The sequence below is a fragment of the Lutjanus erythropterus genome, chromosome 6 (genome assembly GCF_056507025.1).
Source record: "Lutjanus erythropterus isolate fLutEry1 chromosome 6, fLutEry1.hap2, whole genome shotgun sequence".
NCBI lineage: Eukaryota > Metazoa > Chordata > Actinopteri > Lutjaniformes > Lutjanidae > Lutjanus > Lutjanus erythropterus.
In genome coordinates, this window is record NC_139322.1 from 3,504,075 (window position 1) to 3,531,444 (window position 27,370).

General features: G+C 38.0%; 1 protein-coding gene across 1 annotated transcript in view; it reads right to left on the minus strand.

Annotated features, from left to right (window-relative positions):
• Positions 1-1,190: 1,190 nt before the first annotated feature.
• The window catches only part of ada (adenosine deaminase), a 30,753-nt gene continuing 4,573 nt past the window's right edge, over positions 1,191-27,370 (minus strand). The window contains exons 2-11 of the mRNA XM_084720265.1: positions 22,153-22,214; positions 20,110-20,232; positions 15,925-16,068; positions 15,705-15,820; positions 13,464-13,588; positions 7,225-7,296; positions 5,950-6,051; positions 5,013-5,080; positions 4,787-4,916; positions 1,191-2,203 (exon numbers count right to left, since the gene is read on the minus strand). Of these exons, the coding sequence (XP_084576391.1) occupies positions 2,099-2,203; positions 4,787-4,916; positions 5,013-5,080; positions 5,950-6,051; positions 7,225-7,296; positions 13,464-13,588; positions 15,705-15,820; positions 15,925-16,068; positions 20,110-20,232; positions 22,153-22,214 (1,047 nt within the window). The 3' untranslated portion in view covers positions 1,191-2,098. The remainder of the gene's footprint in view (positions 2,204-4,786; positions 4,917-5,012; positions 5,081-5,949; positions 6,052-7,224; positions 7,297-13,463; positions 13,589-15,704; positions 15,821-15,924; positions 16,069-20,109; positions 20,233-22,152; positions 22,215-27,370) is intronic.

A 27,370-nucleotide genomic window follows, 5' to 3' on the forward strand; every position in this document is an offset into this window, starting at 1 on the left:
CAGAATTGAGTATGTAACAAAGGCCATGTGAAAAAAAAAAAAAGAAAAAAAAAAAGCTTTCCTACCTCCATTGTACATCTTTCCTCAGGCTGTGAGACTCCTGAGAAATACTTTTATTTTTATGATTTATGACTTTAATCACTTATTAATTTATTAAGTAGGCTGAATTAACCTTGTAAAAATGAAAGTAGGCAAAGGAAAACGATGCACATTTTAAAATACTCATCAGTTAGGTTGTTGAAACTAAGGTCCCGCCTCTCACTGGACAGATACCCAATCATACTAAATGATAATGTGGTGACCAGTGCCCCCAACCCCAGAGACGCCCCTGTGAATAGGTTGTTTTATCTTTGCTAATAATATGTTGGATCCATGTTAATGTGTATTTTCAGACTTATTTAATTTTTTTAAAGAAAGAAAATAATTCTGCAGCCCTTCTGCAGTATTTCAGAGGACCTCCTAGATATCTATATCTTTATCTATACAGATATAGATAGATGTCATCAATGTTTACATCCCATGCTGTCACAAGCATGAGCCTTTGGTAGCACAAGCAACTATTTTGGTAAGCAGTTAAGGAAAGCAGTCAATCATTCTCTGGTTTCTGAAATTTGCTGCTTTTCTCTGTTTTACATCTTTGTGAGCAGAATCACTGTTCACTGTTTTCTCACATTTCATAAACTGAACGATTGATTGATTGCACTTAAAACAATGGAAATAGTGAAGTAAACACAGTTGTTTGCAATGATACCAAATAAGGTCCTGTTCCATTTAGTGCAAGTGACAATTATATTCATACCCTACTTTTTTTTATTTTCCATTATATTAGAGAAAAGGCTCTGCAGCTCACACCAAAACCATCTGAATGGATAAATAACACAACAGGTAAGAGGACGTTCTATTGTAAGGTCTGGTGACTTATATTGTTTATTTTATTTTGTTTTTTATATAGAACATGTTAAAATAAACTAAAATATATAAGCAGGAAAACACAACAAATTAAAAGAACTGAACATAAGTTGAAAAATCTCTGTAACAACATAAATATTATTTCATATTCAGTGTAGGATGAAGTAGAAAAACTTTTCCTTCCCTTTTATTTTAAATATATGTTCAGTCAAAGCATACAAAAAACCCCATCATGCATTGCTGTAAATGAACAGCATAAAGAAGGCAGTTGACATGCAGGAAGGTTTCATAATAGCTTTTATTTTGCTCAAATATGCTTTTAACAAGTGTCATAAATGTGTCTGTTATACATGGAAGTGCTTTTTTTATTTAGTAAAATGAAATAAAAATCTTTTAAATAAATATATAAGTACATCAAAAGAATTTAGAGAGTAATTAAATTCAAAACCATGAGGTCATCTGTGGTTTGTCCATGTAGGTGACAGTATTCTGCCACCTAGTGTTCAAATATAAGACTACACTTTTGGTATTAAGCTGTTTTATTTCACCTGATGTTTCCTGCAGTTTTTAACAGGTGGAGGGTAAAAAGCACATTATGAATGTTTCTGACACTGGATTATTCACTTCACCCTTAAACCAAACTATGGATATTCACAGTATTTCCCCCCCCGGCCAAGTTAAATTCTCTCTGTCACCTCATGCGTTCACCCACAGACGCACAGGACACCAAAAATGTTTCGGCAAAGACAGAGATGAACACCAGATAACCTCCCTTATCCTCCACCAACAGGCCGACAGACAAAGTGAACTGAGTATTTGTGCATCAGAAGCTTCCCTGATTCTCTTTATGACAACAGGATGTAAACACAAGATGAAGAGTGTGTCCAGAGTTTGTCACGAACACTTCCGTGCTCGTAATTTTGCACCCTGACATCCTCTGGAACTGAACTGTAAACTAAAGTTTTAAAGGTATCTAAGTATGTAGATGCAATACTGACAAAAACACGAGCTGATGATGTACGGGTACGTGATGCTGAAGGCCGCCGCCACGTGAGAAACGGCATGTATTATTCTATAGGCTTTATGTCTGGTGACAAAATGAGGAAGAAGACATTCGGTTGTGTCAGGTGGGGAGATTCAGAGCGGCGTGTCCCTGGGTTAGTTTCCTGCTCAGACGTCCTCGTCCGGTTTAACAGGCGGTGCTCTGCACCATCCCGTAGGCCTCGTACAGCCTGCGGAGGAGCTCCTCCTTCTCGTCGTCAGGCAGGAAGCACGACTTTGCAGAGTTGATGTTCTGTAAGACACAAAAAGACGATAAGACGTTCATTTAGTGAACTGAAGAGTTCATGAGCGGGGAGACATTACAGATGAACAGGGACAAAGATTTAAATAACACGAAACTTCCCCAGCTGATTACTTTCATTAAGACAATTATGTTTTGTGTTACAAGTTTTCTGAAAATCAATTTTGTCCATGTTTTAGGAATAAAATGTCATATAAATCAGGCTATGAATCGTTTATGAACAAACCCCTCTGCAAAAACCTTTAGAAAACAGGCAGGAATAAAACTGGAAAGTTTGGTGAGTTTAAGTGCTACTGAAGTGGAGATTTCTGTCTCAGAGAAAGAGACAAAAAACTAGTAATATATCTTAAATGTAAATTCTATACATTTTGCAAAAAACTACAGATGAAAAGAGTAAAAGATTTAAATGATCTAATTAAATATGCATTAATCTGCATACATTCACAGAGCAGATATTTACATAATGGATAAAGGCAGGTAAAAGTTTTGTTTTATTTTGTTGACACAAGTTAAAAAAATTTTTAGGAAGGGTATTTTGGTATGTATTTTTCTAACTTAATTTAAAAAAAAATAATGTCGATGGCCATAAAAAATCAATTTTCAACATGTTTTTAGGAATAAAATTTAAATAAATCAGGCTATGAAGGATATATGAGCAAACTCCTCTGTGAAAAGGAATACAACTGTAAAGTCTGGTGCATGTAAGTGCTGCATTTTGGCTCAGACTGTGAGAAAAAACTCATTTGCAGAAAACATCATTTAAAGATATGAAATGTAAATTTCAACACATTACACTACAAGTGAAAAAGGTAAAAAAAAAAAAAAAAAAAAGACTCATATCTCCATGAAACTTCAACAGTAGACGACTGAACATAAACACAATTCATTTTTCTATCACAAGTTTTCTAAAATTTTATGTTCAAATACAAAAAACAGACTATTTAACTGAATACAGTCAGAAAGATCAATGACTGTATCAGCTGAATTATGATGCGTTCACTTACTGTTGGACGTACGACAGCTTACTGTATTTTGAAGGAACTCCGAATCTTTGAACTCAACAGAACAAAATCATTTAAACCAGTAAAGTGATTTACACTTCTACAAAAGGCAGGTAGCTTAGCTTAGCATAACGACCAGAGAACATCTAACCACTGCTGGTTGCCTGGCAACGGTGAGGACAAGACGCCAGACGCCCTGCTCCCAGTCAGGAGATATTCTGGTGCAGAACCCGCCATAAAACCACATGTTGGTTTTACACTTTGATTAAACAAACGAGACAATGAGGTGTTAGTGAGTCTGACAGCTGCTGACGGACAGTTTGTTAGTTTTGGACAGAATCATGTCGGCTGTTTCCTTTTTATTTCACTGAGCAGCTGCTCGATGAAGCTTCACGTCCACATCACAGAGTCTGAGGACCGTAAAGAACCGTGTTTAACTCTTCTTATAACAACACGGAGGGTTCTAATGAGAACCCTGCATTATTCCAAGGGTTTATCTAGAATCCACCCCGAGGGTTCTACTGAGAACACTTTTATATTCCAAGGGTTTATCTAGAATCCACCACGAGGGTTCTACTGAGAACTTTTTTATATTTCAAGGGTTTTCACTTGAACTCACCCATAGGGTTCTACTAAGAACCCTTTTATATTATATTATATATTATTATATTTATATAAGAGTTTTATCTAGAACTGACTCAGGGTTTCTACATTCCAAGGGTTTTATCTAGAACCCACTGAGGCGGTTCTATGGAGAACATTTTTATATTCCCAGGATTTTATATTGAACACTGTGAGGGAATTAAACAGTGAACCCTCTTACATTCCAAGAGGTTTATCTAGAACCCACCCACAGGGTTCTAATGAGAACAATTTCATATTACAAGTGTTTTATTTAAAACCCACCAAGGGGGTTCTATTGAGAACCCTTTTATATCCCAAGGGTTTTATCTAAAACTCACCCAGAGGGTTCTTCTGAGAACAATTTCATATTCTATCTAGAACCTACTCAGGGGACTCTATGGAGATCCTTTTTATATTCCCAGGATTTGAACTAGACTGCACTCAGAGGGTTCTACTGAGAACCCTTTTATATTCCAAAAGTTTTATCTAGAACCTATCCAATGGGTTCTAATAAAAATTCTTTTTCGTTGTGGTACAAAGAACCCTTGACAAATCTCTTTCTCTTTCGTGAAAAGGGCTCTTCAGAAACACATGGTTGTGGGTAGAACCTCCGCCTTCAGGTAGAACACTTTTAGAACCCTTACTTCTGAGAGTGTAAGATGAAAAGACAACAGGCCCATTGTAAAATAATAACTGTGTTTGTGATTCAGATGATCTAAAGTAAACTTCATACACAGACCCGATGGTTCCTGGATGTGAAGAACGGTTCCTCACAGGTTTAAAATAAATGAAGAATTGTAATCGTTAAAATGATCTGAGGCACCTCAGCGTGCAGCAGAGGTGATTGCCATGCACAGGGCGTCCACACCTCATGCTATCGTTTCCGACCGCACTCGAACGCCTTCATCCTGTGAACCGCTGCCCTGATTTTTCACGCGTTTGATCTCACCAGACGTTTGAATTCCTCCTCGGTGAATCCCATGTGCGTGTGCGCGGTGTTGTAGTCGAGGTGCAGGTCTGAGTTGAAGATCAGAGGGTCGTCTGTATTCAGGGAGTAGTTCGCCTGGTCCTTCCTGAACCTGCACAAAGGAAACGAGAATAAAATACAAGAAAAATTAATTAAAATCGACTTTAATGAGGGTTAATTATGAGACTCTCATGTGAAATAAACTCACGTGACGACAGGATGCTGGGTGAAGTCTGGGCTACAGGCCCCTGTCAGCTTACTGGAAATAGGACACACCTGCAGACAGAACCGCACACACAGCAGTGAGACACCACAGGACACTGCAGTGGGTTCTTCTTCCAGCTGTGATACTCCAGGTTCCACTAGGGGGCAGCGGATCCCTCTGTTCCTGTACTGGTCTGTACTGTAACAATCTGTCAGTCAGCTGTGTCACTGTTATTACCTGATAGAACAGTGATGAACAGAAGTGGTTCCAAAGGAGAACCCTTTCTGGGGGTTCAATCAAAAATCTTTCTACCCTCTAAGGGTGCTGACAAGAACCCACTGAGGTGAGGGGGTTCCACCAAGAACCCTTTTATATTATGAAGGTTTAATCAAGTGCCCACCCAGGGGGTTCTACCAAGAACCTTTTTATATTCCAAGGTTTTTATCTAGAACCCAGCCAGAGGGTTCTAGCAAGAACCCTTTTATATTCCAAGGGTTTTGTCTAGAACCTACTCAGGGTGGTCTAATGAGAACCTTTTTATATTTGAAGGGTTTTATCTAGAACCCAGACAGAGGGTCCTGCTTGGAACCCTTTTATATTCCAAAGGCTTTGTATGGAACCAACCCAGGGTGTTCTACCAAGATCCCTCTTATGTTCCAAGGGTTTTATCTAGACCACATTCAGGGGGTTATATGGAGAGCATTTCTATTTTCCAAGGGTTTTAACTAGAACACACCCAGGGGTTCTACTGAGAAGTCTTAAATTCCAAAAAGGGTTTTTCAAAGGCAATGGCTCTGGGCAGAACCTCAGATAGAACCCTTCTAGAACCCTTATTTCTGAGAGCGTATGTCAATAGAGAACAGGCTCATTTTAAAATAATAATTACATCAGTGGTTCAGCTTTGTGTGGAACATGGTGATAGTTCTGGATAGTTCCTTACCTCAAAGTGCATGTTCTGCGCCAGCAGGCTCCTGTACAGCTTTTGGTCTTCCAGGGTTCTGTAACCGTGTCCAATCCGCTCAGCTTTCAGTACATCCACGGCCTAAAATATCAGATGGGGGTTCACGAGGTGGACGCAAAAGGTTATAAACCACAAAAAAGTCCTCCGTGTGCCACATGTCAGCTGAATCTGCAGGCTATTTCTGGAGGCGACTGTTGTGACACAGCTGAACCCAAGTGTCACTTTGAAGGATGACTTCCTGAGACAGAGACGGCTTATTATGGCAGCCACCGTCCACTGACACACACTCTGAGTTTACACCAAAGTCTTTAAGACAGAGCAGCGGAGATGGACACAAACTGACAAATAACTGCAGTACATGATTGTATTTGTTCAGGATGCACAGTAAATATCAGAAAATAATCAGAAATTCTTACACACCCCGGTGCCAAAAAAAACTTGGGATCCGGTTTAAAGCATAAATTTAAATGTAATGCAATGTTTTTTAAAAACTTTTCAAGTTTTCAGTTATCTGTACTTCATTTTTCTGGCAACTTTTTTTACTTTTACTCCCAATATTTTAACACAAATATCTGTTCTTTCTACTCCTTCTATGATTTCAAAACAGTTTAGTTTGAACGCCTTTGAGGGGAATTGTTGATTACTTTTATTCTGCATCATTACACGGCACCTTCAATGACGGACGTAACAAGACTTTAACGACGTAACAACACTGAAAAATAAAAGATGTAACAAGACAAAAAAGACAGAGGAAGAGATTTCAGTCAGCTTCGAACACAAACAACTGGTAGAAACTTCCTGTACTTTAAGTGCATTTCAGAGCCTGAACTTTTTCACTTTTACTTGAGTAAAGCAGCTGAATCAGTACTTCTACTTTTACACAAGTATATGTACTTCTACTTGAGTAAAGAACGTGTGTACTTTTGCCACCTCTGGTTATCAGTGTTGAATAAAAAAAATCTGCCTGCATCCCTGGTATTTGTACGTGCTTTCCTTTTTGCTTTCGTTGCTGTTGGTACAAATGACGGAACACTGAAATTAAAAACCGTCTGTCCTCTTCTTGTTGTTCTTGTTGCGTTTGGACGTCTGCCTCTAACAGCCGGTTTGTTCGTTTCTATTGTTAGTGCGTGACCTCATTGTTTTGTTTGGTTGAGGTTATGAGTTTCACAGAGCTGAACACTGAGTATAAATAAGTCCTCGGATGACTCCACCACCCTCCTCAGAAATGTCTCACGTTATTGTCAAGTGGCTTACCTCCTTCACCACGGACGGCGGCCCCACCTCTCCCGCGTGGACGGTCCTGTGGACGCCACAACGCACCGCTTCCTGTCAACAAAAGCCAATCGAGGAACAAATCAGTGACCGAACAGCACAGCCAAACATCTGGTTTCCACGCACAAACCCACTCTTGAGAACTGGGACAGTTTATGACCTGCATTAAAAAACTGATTTTTTTTCCTTTTCTTTTTTATTTCCTTTTTTTTGTAATGATTTTCTTACCACACATTCTAGAGAATTGGGACAAGTGTATTTTGTATCTCTTCAACTACGCTGGAGAACCCAACTCTCCCAGTGATTTAAGTTTTTATTAAATTGGACTTAAATTTTGTCAACTCTGTTAGACACACAAACAGTCATAGTATTATAATATAAAACATGTACGAAAATGTTAAATGTTTTTGGTAAACTTTCTGGTAAACTTTTTAATTTTTAACAAATTTATTAAACAATATTGCAATCAAAGCTAAATGAGAATGATGGTTTTAAAGTGTGTATTTTGATTAGGAGAACTCTGAGAACCTTAAAATACAGTTTTGTCCCAGTTCTCAAGTTCTTTGCTTGACTTCAGAGGTGAAATGATGTTTTGTTGCTGTGATGTTCTGCAGAAAAACACAACACTCTCCACAGTTAAATAAAGAATAAAACTAATATGTTTACTGTATATTTATTCAGATGGAAAACATCCCGCTGATTTTCATTCTTAACCTTGAACACATCGACCGTGGCTCGTTTAATCTGCACGTGAGCATCTGCAGCTCGTGTAGTTATGAAGATAACTCTCAATATTACCGTGGACTCTGCTCTCTGACCTCTGCTGTCTGTTAATCATTGAAGCACCATCGTTCATGTTTCTTCCATCAATATCGATTCAGCCTGACAGGATTTCAGAAACTCTCTACGCTGAGAAAACACCTTTCTGGATAACTGAGCAACATGGATATATATAATATAATATACTGTACTAGTAAAATATGAATATGGCTTTACATGGCTTTTTTTTAATTCTTTTGGCTTCTTCCCCAATCATTTATATAATAGTAACTAAATAACTATAATTTATACATATTATACTGTCAGTTAGTCCCTCACATATCTAATCTGCAATTATCCTGTGCAATACATTTTATATTTATATTTATACTGATCAATATCATACTGTGAAATGATGCTGTGACTTTTTTCCAAATCTCTGTGCAATCATCCATTTCATAAAGAAATATTATTTATATTTTTTCTCTTAGCAAAATACTACACACCATGTGTGTACTACAACGTGTGTGTAAATATCCTGCACAACTGTAGTTTCATCTGTACAAGTGAAAGGTGTATATAATTTGTGTATAAACTTTTTTCTATTTCATTTGATATATTTTTTGTATTTCATAGTTTATTCTGTTTCTATGTGTATTTCTGTTGATCACTAACTCTTTACTACATGTACTTTTGATCGCTGAGCTGCTGTAATGAGTAAATGTCACCACTGTGGGATTAATAAACTTTGTCTCATCTTTTCTTAAGCAAAAATTAAACAGAAAAAATATAAAATCATACACTGTACTCATGCAACACAAAGAAAGTAAAAAGTACTAAAAAGTACATTTTTGATCAAGTCATACAAACAAACATACTTAAAATTGTATCTTACACACACTTATTCAAACCTGCATTGTGTCGCATAAAGGGACTAAAAACATTAATTTTATTATACAACCTTGTTTTAGTTAAATGAACCCATCAATCCCAAAATTACACATTTTAAATAAGGTTATATAAATTCATTTTCAGAATTTAAAACAGGGTACTGATTTTGCAAATTTGAGTTTGAGTTACATAAATACGAACAGATCATTTTAGGAAATTATTGATGTTTGATTGTTTTTGATGGATCATGACCTGGTCAATAGCTGTTTTTTATTTTTTTTTGTAAAGGGAATCTCACCTCAATAAGAATCATACATCAATAATTACAAAAGTAATATAATCCACAATAGTAACACACACCGTGTGGACGGTGCTAACATTAAAACAAAAGCTCTGTGAGTCCGGGCTGTTCTCATGCTGTTAGTTGATTGTTAGAGTTGCCCTGGTAACAAACATCAGGGCCAGTTTATCGTGGTCCTAGCAACCAGGAGGGAGAAGTTGTGAGCTGAAAGTCAAAATACACTGTAGTCTTAAACTATAAATGACTAAAAAACACCTCAATGTTCTTACATTCGATGCCAGAAAAAATCTATTATGACAGTAGAGCAGTGATGAGGGACCTTCTGTTACCTTCTGTACTTTAAATACCAAAGTAGATCAGTTGTACAAAGTCTGGCAGCCCTATCTGAATTATATTAGAGCTGATTTCTCCTCCATTATGACACAAAGAATCTCATGAACATGAACTCTTATACTCTAAAAAAAATACACTTAAAAAATATAAAAATGTGTAATAGAACACCAACGCCAATAACCAATAACAGAGTCACACAACTAGTCATTTTCTTATTTAACTAGAAATGTATAACATATCTGGGCAAAAGTAAGAGCTGCCCCCATGAAGTCACCTCCACCCATCCTGTCATTAATTAATTTAAGGTAAGACTTGGTCCACGTCCAGCGCTGCAGTGTATTAACTAATTAATCTACCACATTCAGCACAGTCTGACAGTTAAAATTGATTACTTACTGCGGTATTCTCTGAATTAATCAATAAACGCAGGCTGAAAACCAAATTAGGTTTTACTGAGAAGCCTCGGAGATTAAGAGGAAATTGGTTTGGGGAGTTTTAGGTTTTACTCTCGCACTGTGTTGGTTGCAAATAAAGATATTTAAGTCCTCATCAGTCGGAGAATTTTCTCAGACAACGGAGAAAAAAAACGTAGAAAAGTGACTGTGATGTGACGTGAATGATGTCTTTTGTCTTTCTCTTTTTTGTGCACGCTGTCCGTGCACTGACTGAGCGTTGTGTTGATGTGTATGTACGTGCCGCCATGTGTGCTGACAGACAGAGATCATATCATCAATCTAAAGGCAGGCAGGGCTCATAGTTAGAAGTTTTCTGTAGAATGGAGGTGATTTGAGTAATTAAATGCTGCTAAAAATTGTGCACACAGGGAAAATTAATTATATTGGTGAGATGTCAAAGTTTGAATGAGAATGAAAGGTCATGAAAAATTAATGAGCAAAACATTTTTAAGTTTCAATTTTATAAATAGGCTGCGTTTATTTTATGTTGTTTATATGTCATGGGATTTAAAGTATGTCAACTGTCTGTCCTACTTGAACAGGTGTCACACCGCATTTGGTGACCTGTCACATTCACACAGGAAGTATCTTATATGTCGTCATTGGTACGATTAGTCTCGTGTTGATCAGAGTTGTGGTGAAAGGTTTGGGTGGGCCTCAGAAGATTTTCAGATTTCAAATTGGACCGTGGCATTCTTAAATTTGGAAATGGACGTCCTGGTGATGATTTTGCAGATAAAACCAATAACCTCTCTTAAAAAAAAAAAGGATGATTAGCTGCTCATGAAGAAGAAAAGAGTCATGTGATCCAGATCCCTTCAAGGAGCCATAATTCCCATCACTACTGAAACTTGTTGGCATTATGATAATTGGCATATCTCCATGGTAACCGAGGGCATGCGCCTGCACAACCTGACGGTTACATCTACAGTAGCCTTCAGTGCCAAGTGTGTGAAATGGCAATAAACACTGGTGGTTAGGCAGAAGAGGAACATGATGTACTCACGGCTCGGTGTGCCAAGGCGTGGTGAGTTGAGACACGCATACATTATATAAGAAAGCACATCATTGTTGCGAAATAAACCCTAGAAGAGTGACGCAGGACCTGGGCATGAAACATCTTTTATCATCCCGAAGGAGTTTCTTTTGCACTAATAACTGCACATTATCCCCCAAAAAATCAATAATTTGATACAAAATATTGATTAAAAAATTACTTTATGGATTTAATAATGATTTTATTGTTCCTCCAGAGTCTATAATCAGAACTGCATCCATAGCAACGGTCTGTTCTTCATAGCAACGGTCTGATATACAGACAACAGACCCTAGACTGCTGTGATTAACCAATCAGAATCGAGTATTTAACACTATACACAACTACACAAAAAGTTATGACTGCATTTTAAATTTACTACATCAGTAATCTGTATACACACGTTTCCTAATACAAAGGCAAATATATATCCTCAAAAAAAAAAATCCTTTAAACCCCCAAAAACACATCAAAGGCCCTGACTGATACCTTATCTTTTTTCCCCTCACACACTCTGGGCACTCTTAGAGTTGACAGACATTTTCAGCAGTGTTTTTAGCTAAAGACTTTTCTCAGTTAATATGCTAATAATGACAATGCTAACATGCTGCTGTTTAACAGGTGTAATGTTTAGGATGGTCAGCATCTTACTCTAGCATGTTAGCATGCAAACATTTGCTAATTACATCCAGCTGATGGGAATGCCATTAGTTTTGAACATATTTGTCCAGAAACCAAGTTTATGTCCACGTATTGGACAAATTAAAGTTTTGACATGGTGGTGGTGCTACATGAAGTTAAAGGACATGTACATATTATTTAGTGGCATCCAGCTAACACCTTATCTTCCGCTCCCCTTCCAAGCAAAATGTGTAAGGCTGTATCAGTGGCTAACTTCAGCATACCAACAGTAGACATGATGCTAACAAGCTCAGTGCTCACAATGAAAATACTAACATGCTGATGCAGAGCAGGTGTGAACTGTTCCATGTTCGCCATCTTAGTTTGATGTGACGTTTGCTAGTTTGTTAGTTCTAAACAAAGTAGAGCTGATGGCTTGACGATGCACAAAGAACAGTAAGTTCTCTGTTATTAAAATGGCATTACATTTGGTGAAAAGTGCATTATGACTTGTTTCGGACTCACACAACTCATACTTGAGACTTACTTGTGAATTGCAAAACAATAACTCTGGAAACTACTGCTTTATGCTAAGCTAAGCTAATCATGACTTAAACAGTCATTCTAATGGCTCTGCGAGGCTGCACAGTGGTGCTTTAGCCAAATGCCTAACTTCAGCATGCTAACCACAGCCATGATGCTAACATGCTTTAGATTTGAGTACAAAGACTTGAAACATACTTGTGAATTGCAAAACAATAACTTGGTCCCGCCTCTGGAAGCTACTGCTAGCCTCCAGTAAGCTAAGCTACACATATGCAGATTTTGTAACTTTGTACAAAACTAGGTCAGCTGTTTCCAGTCTTTATGCTAAGCTAAGCTAATTGTAGCTAAAATAGTCTTTCTAGTGGCTCTGTCAGACTGCACAGTGGTGCTTCAGCAACTTCAGCATGCTAACCACAGCCACGATGCTCACAAAGAGAATGATAATGCAGTGCTAGCGGTGCTAGAGAAAAAAAAATCAGGGGATCAGAATTTGTCAATTGACAAAATTTTATCACCACAGTTATTAAGTAGATCTAGGGGATATTTCAGAAGGCAAGTAATAACTTTGGCCTGCTTTTGCTGCTAATTGTCATCTTCTGGGGACCATAAATGTCAAAAAAAAAAAAAAAAAAAAAAAAAGCTTCACTGCAGTCCATCCAATAGTTGCCAAAATATTTCTGTCTGGACCAGGAGCCAAAGCTGCTAGTGTGGCTACAAGAAAAGCATCTCCAAGCCAATGCGTCCTCTCTATAGTTATCAGACGGAGCTTCAAATTCTTTCTAAGGATTCCTGAAAGTTGCTGGTGCGATAAACTGCAGTCATATTTCCATAAATCAGCCTGCAGCCTGTGAGAACATGAGCTGGACTCTGTGACCATAAAATCTTTTTACAACCTTAAAATCAGATAGTAAGTTATGAATAAAAATGATATGTACTTTATGTCAGTGCCAATGTAAGCGGTCTACTTCTGTATTTATACTGTCTGCAATTTCCCTCCAACAATCACAGATCTTGTTTCACTGTGTGAGAAATAACAGACTTTAAAAGAAAACATTCAAGGGCACAAAACTCTCCCGTTGAAGCAGTAAAACAAGCTGTTCTTCAGCTGAACTTGGTTAACATTATAACCACTACTGCTCATGTGGTAGGACAAGTTATAGTCTGGCATGTCAGACAGTAATTAAAGTATACAAAACAAAGACACACCTTTTTAATCTTCCTTATGTTTTGACATACAGACAGGCTGTCTGGTACTATGTTGGCATCTCTGCCTGCTCACCTCATACGCGCTCCTGTGTTGTGGATTGGCTTCGCTTTTGAGTGACTCATCACCTGCCAGATCGATGGCGACCACTCCCTCGTTGCGATATTTCTTGCACAGCTCCACGACCTCCATGGACCAGCCTGGAGAATTTAAAATACACGTATGTTACTGCACAGATTGATCCTGACAGTACAAACATGACGGTGCGTAGATGAGATGTGATGATACGGTCACAGCATCATGCCACATCATTCTGCAACAATCTACAACTATGAGAAGCACAGGACAACATTAACCAACATGCAGTAGTGACTGTATTTGTCTGGCTGACAGTAACCAGGGCTGGTTCTTACAGGAATAGTTTGACATTTTGAGAATTTGCTTTCTTTCCAAGAGTTCTGAGAGTTTCCAGATGCGTGGATTTGGCAAAATTAAAAAAGGAAAAAAGCCACAAATCAATTAATTTCCCTATATATTCCTGAGTCAGCTCTTAGTCAGTTCTTATCTAACTCTTGGCAAGAAAGCATAAGAGTTTATATTTCCCCAAATGTCAAACCTTGACTTTTACTGTTGAAAAAATAACCTACTTTTATTAGTTACATAGATTTTCAGATCTAAAATTCTACTTTCCATTTTCATATGTATTTCATCTTGATTAATTTGCATATAAGTTAGATACTGCATGGAAATATCAGACTGCTTCCTGTTCAAAGAGTCTGTGTACAGTTGTGCTGCAGCTTGTAGAATTGAATGTTTTCTTAAAATAGCACTTTATGTTCTCATCTGTAACGACACAAACAGATATCCTGTATATGTTCAAGAAGTACGTAATGTAAAATACAGAGCTGCAGATATGAATTGCACTTGGCTGTTGGGTTACACAGGAAACAGCTGCATGAATGGAGCAGAAACAGACTGATCACTGCTCAGACACAAACTGCTCATGTTACCTTCACTGGTTTCAGCTTATAGACTGCACACAGTGAACGGCACAGCTGCTGTTACTGGTATTACTACCACTACTACTACAACTACCGCTGATAGTACTAATACACATTAGTGCTGTCCAGTGAGAACCATGTATCTCCAAAACATTAACTTAAAACAGTTGTGGTTTCAGCTTTATGATGACAATTTTCTCCTGAAGAAAGGGGTGAAAATTAGTGTTTTCACCCGGCTGACATGTTTAAGTTACTGCTGATCGGAGCTGGAACTGATAAATACCTGCGACTACTGCAGAGTCATTTGACCTGGGTGTGAATGCTGAATGTACCCGACAAAAGTCAGATTTTAGTGGGCGTTGCTGGGTTTTAGTCTTGTTAAAAGGATGGTTCACCCAAATATGAACATTCAGTCATTATCTACTCATCCTCATGCTGACTGAAGGTCGGGTTTAGCTTTTTTAGTTTACAAAACACCACTGGAGTTTCACAGGAAGACAGCATTGCAGAACCTCCCAAACAATGGAAGCCAAGGGTGACCAGATTTCAAATGTTAAAAAAACAACAGAATAAAAACATAAAATGTCTCCATGCTGCGTGTCTGGCGTAATCCAAGTCTCCTAAAGCCCAAACATGCCAAGCTGACCAAATATTATTCCCACCATGTTTTTAGTCTGAATCTTCACTGTAGATCTTTAGCTTGGAGCCACGTTCACGTGCACATCAACGTGCACACTGTCTGAACTGTGTGTGTGTGTGTGTTGTGACAGTGTGCAGACGGCATGTCAGAAATTTAGGAGACTTGCTAGACGAGCAGTATGGAGGCATTTTATGTTTGTTTTTTTTTTTTCCAGTTGCCTTTTACGTTTGAAAACTGGTCACCATTCACTCCCATTGTTTGGGAGATTCTGCAGCGCTGTTTTCCTGTGAAACTCCAGCAGTGTTTTGTGGACGAACAAAATAAAGCCGACCTTTAATCGGCGTGAGGGTGAGAAGGGTGGGTGAACCATCCCTTTAAACATTTTCTCAACTTAAAAAGAAACGCTTTTGAAACATTTGATAAACTAAAAATCAGATGAATACATGGTTTTCACTGGATAGCAACAACACGAAGCATATGTTATAATTAGAATAATATAGATTTCTAACTTGTCTAAACCTCCCTGAGTGTCTTTCTGAGTGTGTTGCTCCTGCTCATTATCTAACAGAACAACTGAGGAGCTGCAGAGCTTTGACACAGGACAGAGGACAGTACAGTAAGGAACCTTATCTCACAAGGTTGTTTTGGCAGACAGGAGCATGAACAGTTCATTACTTGGCATGTGGCGCATGCAGCATAGAATGGACCTGGCTTTGATATTGAAGGCCCTCTCCCCATCCCTGAGGCCCTCGTTAACCAGGTGCACCACGTCGTCCGGGCTCAGGTCGCCTCTGGGTGAAGAAGAAAAACAACAAAAAAATATTCAGCGAGCCAGAATAAGTAAAGCACAACACAGGTTTCATCGGAGGCTGTGGTTATTCAAATAAAGACTTACTCCCCCTGGTTCCATGGAATGGGCTCCACTTTGGTGTTAGCCAGGAAGTGCGGGCTGTATCTGACCTCGACATAAATCACTCCCTCCTTGGCTTTGTCCTCAACAAACTCATAGGCTATCCTCTTTATGGCCTCTCTGTCTCCACTGAAAAAGAACAAAGAAAAACACAAACTGAATGACACACCTCTCTGATAACCTCTTATCTCAGAGGGCCAAACAAAACCATTAGCCACCGCTACTCCCATCATCTAAACTATGATCCTTTCATAATGAGCAATAAAGGCATTTACACGGTGTTACTCATATGATATATCTGACTTCAGGGCTGCAACTAACATTTATTTTAATAGCTGATTCATCTGTCGATTATTTTGTCAATTAATTCCTTAATTGCTTCACACAAAACAACTCAGAAGCATTCTTTTTTTTTTCTCCTTAAAATATCACTCAAACTGATTAACCAACCAAAGCACCCGTGTGTGTTGTTTTCCAACTGCTGGAAGAGCATCACTATGACGATCAGCCACTATCTGCAGTGGAAAACCAAAGAAGAAGTACCAAAGGGAAGTAGAGTCGAGTGGAGACAGACCATGTGCTTCATGACGTTGGGAATGTCCTGACATTTCCCCTGGTGCCACGAACAAGTTGATATTTTTGTCTTTTAGTGAACTATTGGTCTATTGGTCAACTATTGGATGGACTGTGAATAAATTTAGTAAAGACTTTCATGTCTTTCTCAGGATCAGTCGTAATAATGACTGTGGCGATCTGACTTTTCAGATAACACCATCAACAGGCCATCATCCAATACTTTGTTTTTTTTTTTCTCTTAAAATATAACTCAAACCAATTAATCAATTATCAAAATTGTCAGATTTTTCATGTTACTTATGTAAAATGATATAATGAAACAATTCTACTTAGGTTTCAAGGAGTAGAGGAAAAAATCTTTATGAAAGATAGTGATAGTGTGACTTTTTGGGATCTTTATAATCCTGGATTTATATTTTATTTCATCCTTCCCTTGTGGGGAAATATAATAAATTAGAAATTAGTTGAATTACAGGGATGTTTGTGTTTTTGAAGTGAAACTGTATCAGCAGCAAAACAGATTTTAGCCACTTAAAGGGACTTTTCACCCCCAAAATCAAAAATACATATTTTACCTGTTTGGCCTGTAGTGCTATTTATCTGTCTAGATAGTTTTGGTGTGAGCTGCAGGGTTCTGGAGATATCGGCTGTAGACATGTCTGGTGGATAATTAAATAAGTGAGAGGAAAAATATGGATTTTTGATTTTGGGGTGAACTGTCCCTTTAAATAAAAAGGTCCAACTGAAAAAACATCAAAGGGAGTTAAAGTGTGTGCTATGTTTAGAATATTTTCATCGCTGTGCAGACTTTTCTGATGGGAAACTGCCATTATACGAGCCAAATGTCGCTCTCCCCAAAGCCACCAAACTCTATTGGCAAAATCAGTAATTTTACCTGCCAGAGCAAAGCAGTTACTGTTCTACTGCGGCTTCTGTCTGGTAGTTTGTTTGTGTTATTTTGTGACTTCAGTGTTTTAAAAAGTTTGTTTGGGTTCACCAAAGTCACACAATAACTCAAACAAACTAACAGACAGAGGCAGCAGTTAGACCAACAACTCCAGTGTTCTGTGAGGTAAAATTACCGATTTTGCCTATGGAGTTTGGTGGCTTATTCTTTTGCTGCTGTTGGCAGTGAGAAAAAGGCTGTCTGATGGCAAGATGAAATAGTGAAAATATTCTAAACATAGCATACACCTAAACTGACACTGATTTGTCTAGCTGGACTTCTTTTAGGTGGCTAAAATATCTTTTTTTTGCAGGCATCGACTGCCATATGTATTACTGTAGCTAATACACTGACTATCAGCCCCACTTGAAATAATCCAAACCAGCCCTTAGTTAAATGTAAATTTCAGCCACCCTCCGCATCTCAAGAACTTACTCATTTTACACCTGCATGACACTACAGAGCAGTGTTGTGGAAATATTACAGCTCCATTTCCCTCATTACATTCAGACTCAGCAGGACACTTTCCGTCCCACATCATGTGACGGACAACAACGCCGCTTCCAGCATTTACACCGACAGTGACCGCTCATTGCACAGGTCTGCATGCCTGTTATTCTCTTCTCAACCCCCCCCCCCCAAACACACAACACCACATCACTCATACGCTCATACAACAATTCTGCATGAGCTAAACTCAGCTAGCAAGTTCCCTATGTTGTTGAAGCCATAAAGAGCAACACAAGGCTTTCAAGAGCCTTGATACAGAAGGGTCCATTCAGCACAACTGTGCTCTGCAGCCCAGCCTCTACAGACCTCCATTGTTGAAGCTTTCACGCCTGTTGAGTATCTGAAAGACCGTGTTTGGTCTTTTATTAACAGTTCAGCCCTGTCACTGGAGGACTAAATATAAGACAAAGTGACACCGGAAAGGGTCCCGAACAACTCTACTCTCCTCTTAGTTTGGTTGCCAAGGTGACACTTGATCTGGATAGTGATGTGGTCCTGTTCTGCATGTCTGGCATTTAAAATCCGCCCCACTCCCCAGCATCGTGCAGCAGAGTTACACATGGTGTGTTTTACATCCATCCCAATACCATCAGTCACAAACTAGACTACAGTCTGGTTTTAGATTTTGATTTTAAAGGGATAGTTCAGATTATTTGAAGTGTGGCTGTGTGAGGCATTCATGTCCATAGTCAGTGTATTACCTACAATAGATGGTGGACAGCATGCACCCAGTTTGGAGAAGCTGCAGGAGTACCAGCACAGAAGCTGCTTTTCTGCTGCTTTTAAAGGAATAGTCTGGATTTTCTGAAGTGGTGGTTTAGTGTAGTAAGCTAAGCAATGTACTGCTGAGGACAGGGTCAGCAGCAAAACATATTTCAGCCACTAAAATAATCAATATCAGTTTAAGTGTATGCTATATTTACAATATTTTCACTGCTATACTTCAGGTAACTTAGTAGGCAGAATTACTGATTTTGAAAATTCTGAAAATTAAGACACGGCAAGAGCAAAATGTGGGTAGATTTTCCGTTTGCAGAGTAAAATCTTGTGCAATGAAAGCTTTGCATGTACAAAGCCAATAAAATTAGTTGTGCAAATGTACCTTAGAACTGATGAATAAGAGAGTTAAAAAATGAAGGATGGGTTTATTATTCTAATCATTATGAGGCTATAAAACATCTTATATAATCACACGATTCACTGCCCAATGAAAGCATGGTTTAATTTGTGTTTGTTTAAGTTATTGTGCAACTTCGGTGAATCTCAACAAACCTTTTACTACACTGAAGTCATAAAATAACAGAAACAGAGGCAGCAGTAGAACAGTAACTGCTGTGCTCTGGGAGGTAAAATTACTGATTTTGCCAATGGTGGGTAGATGGCGAAGGTAACGCCCCTCGAAGCTGGAGGCCAACCACGGGCTGGAGTTCACACACTGCAATATACAAAAAGAACTACACGGCAAAGGGGTTAAACACGGGGAGGCGGAAACGGCGTAACACTCAAATAACGGCAGTTTCCAGTCAGAAAAGGCTTTCTGACAGCAAAGTTAAGGGGTGAAAATATTCTAAATAAAGCATACACTCAAACTGATATTGATTTTTATAGGTGGGCCTAACGGACAATTCACCCCCAAATCAAAAATACATATTTTTCCTCTCACCTATTTTTTTTTTTAAATCCATCTAGATGTTTTTTTTGGTGTGAGTTTTCATATCAGCTGTAGAGATGTCTACCTTCCATACAGATTTCTGTGAACACTTTCCTGTAGGAACAACTTTATTTCTGCAGCTGAATCTAACAGAACAACTTTAAAATCTACCAGAACTTCTTTCTTTTCTACCAGAAAGGAAGTTAGTCAGTCAGTCAGTAAGGGCTGTCTGACAGCAAGGTAAAGCAGTGAAAATATTTTACTTTAAAAGCTGTGTAACTTCACCACACGCGTGTGATAAACAGTGTGACTGGACTTTGACCCTCGTCGTAACATTCCTGTGACACTAATGAGGTGGACCCTGACTTTTAATCACTCTAATCTCGTTCTTTGCGCTCCTCTCACCTGCTCAGCAAGGGAACAAAAAAAAAACCTTTGGCAATTATGAAACTGAATCTCTCAAGGCGACATGTCAGCGGCGACTTACGCAATCACGTGCATGTACTCTGCGAACTTGCTCAGGAAGAAGGTGAGGGTGGCAGGCTCTTCGAGGATAATCCTCTGTTTCATCGCGTCCACCGTATCAGCCGGCAGAGTGATGCCGCGTCTCCTGGAGGGAGGACAGGAAAGAAAAAGATGCAGTTTAGGGACAGTGTTGAAATTAAAATGAGTACATTGTTTAATTTCAACTCAACATCTATACATTTGATTTTATTAAGCCTATTGTGAGTTTTACTTTAGAGACACATTGATGCTGGTTTTATGAGTCTGACACCTTTATTTAAAAGTTAAAGCTGTTCTAAACAATATTTTTACTTTAGCAATGAATCCAACTATGTGTATCTATGATTATGTGCAAAGGAGTCGCTCATAGTGACAAACCCACAGAGACTCTCCTGTCCTGCTCAGCTCTAATGAGTTTTACCTTTTCTACATTTATCTCTTTCACAAAGAGTCTAGTTTTGTTTTGGACAATAATTCATAGCATGTATTTTTATGTACACTGTAAGATTGAATGCCCAAATGAATTAACTGTAAAGGAAAATTGTTTAGAAGTCCTGCTTACTACCAAGCTACTTACTGACCAAGCCAGAGCTGGTGATCGCTCGGACCGTGGACAGACTAACAAAGACGGTTCTCGTGAGTTTAACGTGCTTTTTCTTTTCTGCTGAGTTTGGATGAAGTGTGTAGCTCGTTTTAGTTTGGTAAAAGACAGAAACCTGAAACCTGAAGGTGATCGGTTGATTATTTCTCTTTTTTAAAAGGAAAATATGTATAATAATATTGAATTTCTTGACACAGTTTGTTTTGGTTAACATAGTGAATTTGCTGCTTGCACACATCGTCCAGCTGAGACTCAAGAAGACGGGACAGCTGGGATGAAGACGTCGCCAGTTGCTGATGGATGTGCTGATGATGTCCAGTTGGAAAGTTTTAACACATCGTCCAACTATTCTGTAATAATGTGATTTGTTATTTGCAGCGGTGGAAGAAACTAATTACAAATACTCAAATTACTGCAATTGAGTAGATTTTTTTGGGTACTTGTACTTTTCTGAGTAGATTTTAAAATCTGTACTTTTACTCATACTCAAGTATGCATTACTTAAGTAATCATAGTTGAGTACTGAGCACAATTTGAAATAATGTCCAAACCTTTGATCTGAATTATAGGAACCAGTACATTGATCTGATAACGAACGGGCCAATAAAAACTATGAGACACAAATGAAAAACGCTGCGGCAGCAAACGTCTGGAGAAGGGATGTTAATGATTAACCATTAATCAATTAATTGCTGTTAACAAATTAACCAATTAAAAATGTACTTGTGGATATTTACACAGTAGTCTAACTGTTGTTTTTTTCTGGAGGAGACATTTATTGAATGAGGAAAATTAAATGTGGACGAGAAAGAGTTTTTAAAAAAATTTGAAAATAAACGTGTTTTGTAATCTTTTAATTATCAATGATTGATCAATCGTTAGCATTTTCAACTTTTGGTTCAGGAAAACACACAAAATTTGCAACCCTACTTACTACTCTGAGTAGTTCTTGCAACAAATACTTTGTACTTTTACTTAAGTATTTTTCTAACACCAGTACTTTTACATGTAATTGAGTAATATTTTAGTAATGTAACAGTACTTGTACTTGAGTACAGATTTTCAGAACTCTTTCCACCACTGGTTATTTGTAATTTAACAGCAACAGTGTTTCTGAAATATCTTAAACAAATCTTTTGTATTTATGTTTTGCAATTTATTGTTACTTATTGGCTGATTAATACATCTGTGATCAGCTGATATTAATCGGTTCAAGTGCTCAGGTGATTATCAGTTCTGTCCTCTTTTATTCAATCAGTTGTTGGTTAATCAGCTGGAAAAGTGGTGTTTCAAAGCACACAAAGGGAACAAAGAGGTTTTCTTATCTTCTTCTCCATCCAAACGTGTATCTGAATCTCAGTACAAACACATCAAGTCTAAAATCAATATCAAAGTTTCTAATTAAACGCAGAATAAATAACTTACTTGGCAACATCAAGAATGGTCTGCACCCTGATGGCTCCATCGAGGTGCACGTGCAGCTCAACCTGTGGGTGAGAAATAATAAGTAATCAGTCAATCAAAACAATTTAGTTTCCAACAGATGGACATTTATGTGTGAATCATTAACATCCCTGCTCCAGAAGTTTGCTGCCGCAGTGTTTGTCATTTTCATAGTTTTAATTGGCCCGTTCTGACTGCACGCCGCATGATAGAGGAGAGGAAGTGAAAAATGTCAGGGAGCCTGTGGTGTTAAAGCAGACAACAGTAACAGAGAGAGCCGTGCTGCTGCCGCCGCCGCCGCTGCTGCTGCTGGTGTTGAAGTTCAGTGTTTTGGCTGCAGCCCATCGTGAATGCAGAACGCATGACTGGGCTGCAAATGGTGAAAAGGCCAGGGGTGCCACAGAAGGGTCGTCTCTCCTTCCAGCGCTGAGAGCCCTGATTTATTCTGGCAGATGACACAGATAAATCACGCTCCTCCTTCTAACAACTGAGGCCTGGACTGTGCTCATCAGTCTGGGCGAGAATTAGATTAAAATCTTCTGACCACGGACATTTAATCCTTATTTCTGGATGGGAGTGGATTAGAAGAAGGAGAAAATGAGCATGGTTACAGAAATAAGCCTTAAATTAAGGCTCCTTATACCCATGAAAACAAGCAGTTGGGAGAACGGCGCTACGGTTTACATTTTCCAGTTTCATCAGTTTATTCTACATTTATCTGAACATCCTGCAGTCTTATTTTCTCAATCAGCTTCCAGCTATAACACGCTGTTTTCTGTCAGGTTCAGAACAGCAGGGCTGAAACTATTAGGATAATCATCAATAAGTCGATGAAGATAAATTTAATTGCGACTGTTTTCAAAGTCATCCTTTGGTTCCAGCTTATCAAATGTGATGTTTTACTGCCTTTCTGCTGCTGTTAAAGGGATAGTCTGGATTTTTTTGAAGTGGTGGTTTAGTGTAGGAAGCTAAGTAATGTTCTGCTGTGGACACGTCAGCAGCAGAACATATTTTAGCCACTAAAATAATCAGCATTAGTTAAAGTGTACGCTATACGTAGAATATTTTCACAGCTTTACTTTGGTGAAGTTAGGAGGTAAATTATTGATTTGCTAAGGGAGTCTGGTCGCTTTGGAGTTGCTTCGGCTTATAGCAGCTTCCTGTCAGAAAATGCTGTCTGAAGGCAAAGATAAAGTGGTGAAAATATTGTAAATTTAGCGTATAGCTTAACTAATGTTTATTTGTTTAGGTGTTTAAAATAAAAACTTTAAAAGACACTCAGTGTCAGGAGGGACAAGGTCTGAAATTAAGACACTGCAAGAGCCAAATGTGGGTAGATTTCCCGTTTGCACAATAAAATCTTGTCACTAAAAGTGCAATAAAATCTTTGCACATACAAAAAAAGCCAATAAGAGTAGTTTCTCAAAAAAAATCAGCACCCTAGAACTGATGAATAAGGAATCAGAGAACGCAAAAGTGAAGGATGGGTTCATTAGTTCCTTGCACCTGATTTACTAAAAGAAAAACGGCTTATATAATCAAACTATTTACTGCCCAATAAAATCATGGTCTAATTTAGATGCAAAAATTAAAATATGTTTAAATCTCTTATCTTTTTTCAGCTTTATTGCTGAAGCACATAACAGAAATACAACAACGATATCTTTGTCCATCACAATGTTTCACTGTGAACATCATCTTTTCCTTTCTTTATGACATTTCACAAATGATTAATCGATTAATCAGCAAGGGAAATAATTATTAGATGTGACTTTACAGAACAGTATTGGTTATTTAACATGAGAGATTTTGGGTTCATTCTTTGCTCCTTGATCAGGTTTTAGGAAAAAATGATGACAGCTGCTGAGATGTTTGGTGACTTTAAGTCAAACCCACACAGTCCTGATGAAGCAGATTAATTGGATTTTTGAATGTTTAATTCTTCATTAATAACACCTAAAGATATTTTTTTTTTCATTTTGATTTAGAAATACTTCAAATTTAAGACATGGTTTTCAGGGGCTTCAAACAAATGTCTTAAACTCTGGACCTCTCAGTGTAAAAGAACATTCATCAATCAGTTCAAATGTCATGAGACTCATCGTTGGATCCATAAAGTTTAGGAACTCAGTCCACGAGTCGACAACAGCTGAGCTTCATCCAAGAAGCTTCCTGAGAAGAAAAACTCTGTCATCTGTGAGAGGTTGTATTTGGAAGAGATCACTCTGGGGGAATTTCCCGGAGAAAAATGATCCTTATCAGAAGTTTTAACAGTCTGAATGGATAAAAATCCCATCAGAGGAGCTGTCAGGGTGCAGACAGATGATCTTTATTAAAATAAATGAAGTCTTTACCCCCTTTGTTGGCCATGAAGCTGCTTTAAACTTTAGTAATATTTAAACTTTAAACTTTTAAACTTTGCTGATATTTAAACTTTAAACTTTTAAACTTTGCTGATATTTAAACTTTAAACTTTTAAACTTTGCAGATATTTCCAGAGTTCCTAAAATTATTTTGGTACAGAACTGACAGGAACAGAGTGAACGCATGTCAGCAGTGAGTAATGTTCAAAACAGCTTCAGCTCAGTGTTTATACTCACATTCTTTGGTCAAATGTAGGGCTGCACATCTTAGGAGGGGCAATATTTGTTAAAGGAAAAATGTGTGTAAATGAATGAATGTGGGGGGGCAGAGACGTCCTGTCCTACACATCAGATTCTGCAGACTAAAAAAACAACCCATCTTTATTTGGTTCAGGGAAAAAAATCAAACCATAGTCACTTAAACATGTTTTTCAATCAAAATGAGAATAATTCTGTAAAAGTTATCATAACTCTAATATCGCAAATCAGATCACAAATGAAATATCAGTCAAAATAATCACACTTTTCATACATTTTTTCAAAATTGTTCAGGTTTAGTCAAATGCCCTGAATCAAACCAGACAAATCTTAACTCAATAATAATAATAATGATAATAACTCAGATTTTTTTTTTTTTTTTAAGTGCCAGATTTTCAGTGGAAACCTAATTTATTGTAAGGACATAAGAAATGTTTTATGATATTTTGTTTTGTGATACTTTATCGATTGTCAAAAAGATATCGTGATACATGCAAAGATTGATGGCAGCGGTACATCGATAGCACTGCTGTTATCTATCTGAACTGTCATGTCTCTTCTTTGTTCGGTTGGGAGTAAGTCATTATTATACTCGCGTTACTTCCTGCTGTTGATTTCATTGGTTGTTTTAGTCACATGACACAGTCAGGTGATCATTCAATCAGGAAATGTTTCAGTTGTGACCTGGGACGTGCAGGAAGAAGGGCAGCGTGCGAGGATGGAGGTCGACGAGTTTGAAAGTAGAAGCGGGAAAGAATCAGGAAGAAAAAAAAACTACAGCTGCATTAATTGCAAATCTCCAGATGAAAGAAAACATGTTTGTTTGGTGCAGACCCCAACAAATATTACATCATCATGATTTTAATAGTTTTTTTTTTTTTTCAGTGAAAATGAAAATTGTTAGCTATCTGTTGCTTTGTGTACTGACACACACACACTAAGGACAGAATATTGACTATTTTGATTGATTGATATTATCAATATATCGCAATATATTGAATTGTAACCACTGCATTGTGGTACGTATCATATCGCCAGATTATTGCCAATACACAGCCCTGCGGTATATTCATGACTAAAGTTCCCTTTTCAACAAATTTCCACTTTCAGGGTACTTTTCTGAGTTATTTTGGATCAGAAAAACGTTGGAGAAATTGCTTGGAATTTGAGGGTAATTTTCTGATTATTAATTAATTTTAAAAGAAAAACAGGGGCAACCTGATAATAGATACTGAACTATTTTCAGGTTATTCCAGGTTGTTGATAGTTGCAGCCCTTATTAATACCAACTGCTTTTCAAACCTGCTCTGTGTTTAAGTAGAAGGGGAAAAAAATGTGTACATGTTGTACAGCTGTGTCCATTTTTTTCTGTTGACAGAAGAAAAAGAAAAGATCTTGAGATCAGATGTTTCCATCCAAATGTTTGCAACGAGCAGTTCTGTGTATGTCTGAAAGCGTTCGAGTGTCTCCTGTATTTACGTCTGTTTTCTTTGCTTAAAAGCCTGGAGAGTCACTGACACTGCAGCATCAGACAGCAGACAGCTGGTTAACTCATCTTCATGATGAGGAAATCCTGTGGTGATTCTCTCAGTACACACAGCACTTCCTCTGATACACTGTGGTTAGTTAGACAAGTCAGTGGGAACTATAATATCTTGAATCTATCTATCTTGAAACAGCCTCTTGATTGAATGAATAAGAAAACTGCATGTAGCATTAAGTCTAACAATCTGTGACTGACATTCAGTTACACAATTTTATTAAGACACAAAATACAGGAAGTTCACACCCAGAAGCACAATCCTGAATTCCAGTTGTGACTCAATCATTATAAGGTCGTTATTGGTGCAACCATGTTTTCATTTCTTATAAATGATCAATGTGTTTGCACACCATCCTTTTATAAATCAAATAAATTAACATTTTACTTTCTGGCAGATTCAGCTTTTTATTCATGTCTACTAGGGCTGCAACTAACAATCATTTTCATTGATATTGATAATTATTTGATTAGTTGTTTGATTTAAAAAAATGTTGATCAGTGTTTCCCAAAGCTCGAGGTGACGTCCTCAAATATCCTGTTTTTCCCACAACCCAAAGATATTCAGTTTACTGTGAGAAAGGAGTAAAGACACCAGAAAATATTCACATTAAAGCAGCTGAAATCAGATTATTTTGACATTTTTTCTTTAAAACAATTACTCAAACCGATTAACTGATTATCAAAATAGTTGAACCACTTAACTGTTGCAGCTCTACATACCTTTATACTGTCTAAGGCTGTAGTGCCTCCAGTGCTTGTGAAAAATGTAAATGGCTGTATCTATAGAGTCAGTGTTTGATTTGTCCGTTCTGGGCTACTGTAGACACACGGCAGTTCAAAACAGTGATGACGTTACAGATGTTCCCATCCATCCATCTTCAACCGTTTATCCGAAGTCGGGTCGCGGAGGTGTCAGTTCCAGCAGGGGACGCCAGACTTAACTTTCCCCGGTAACATTAACCAGCTCTGACTGGAGGATCCCGAGGCGTTCCCAGGTCAGGGTGGAGATATAATCCCTCCACCTGGTTCTCGGTCT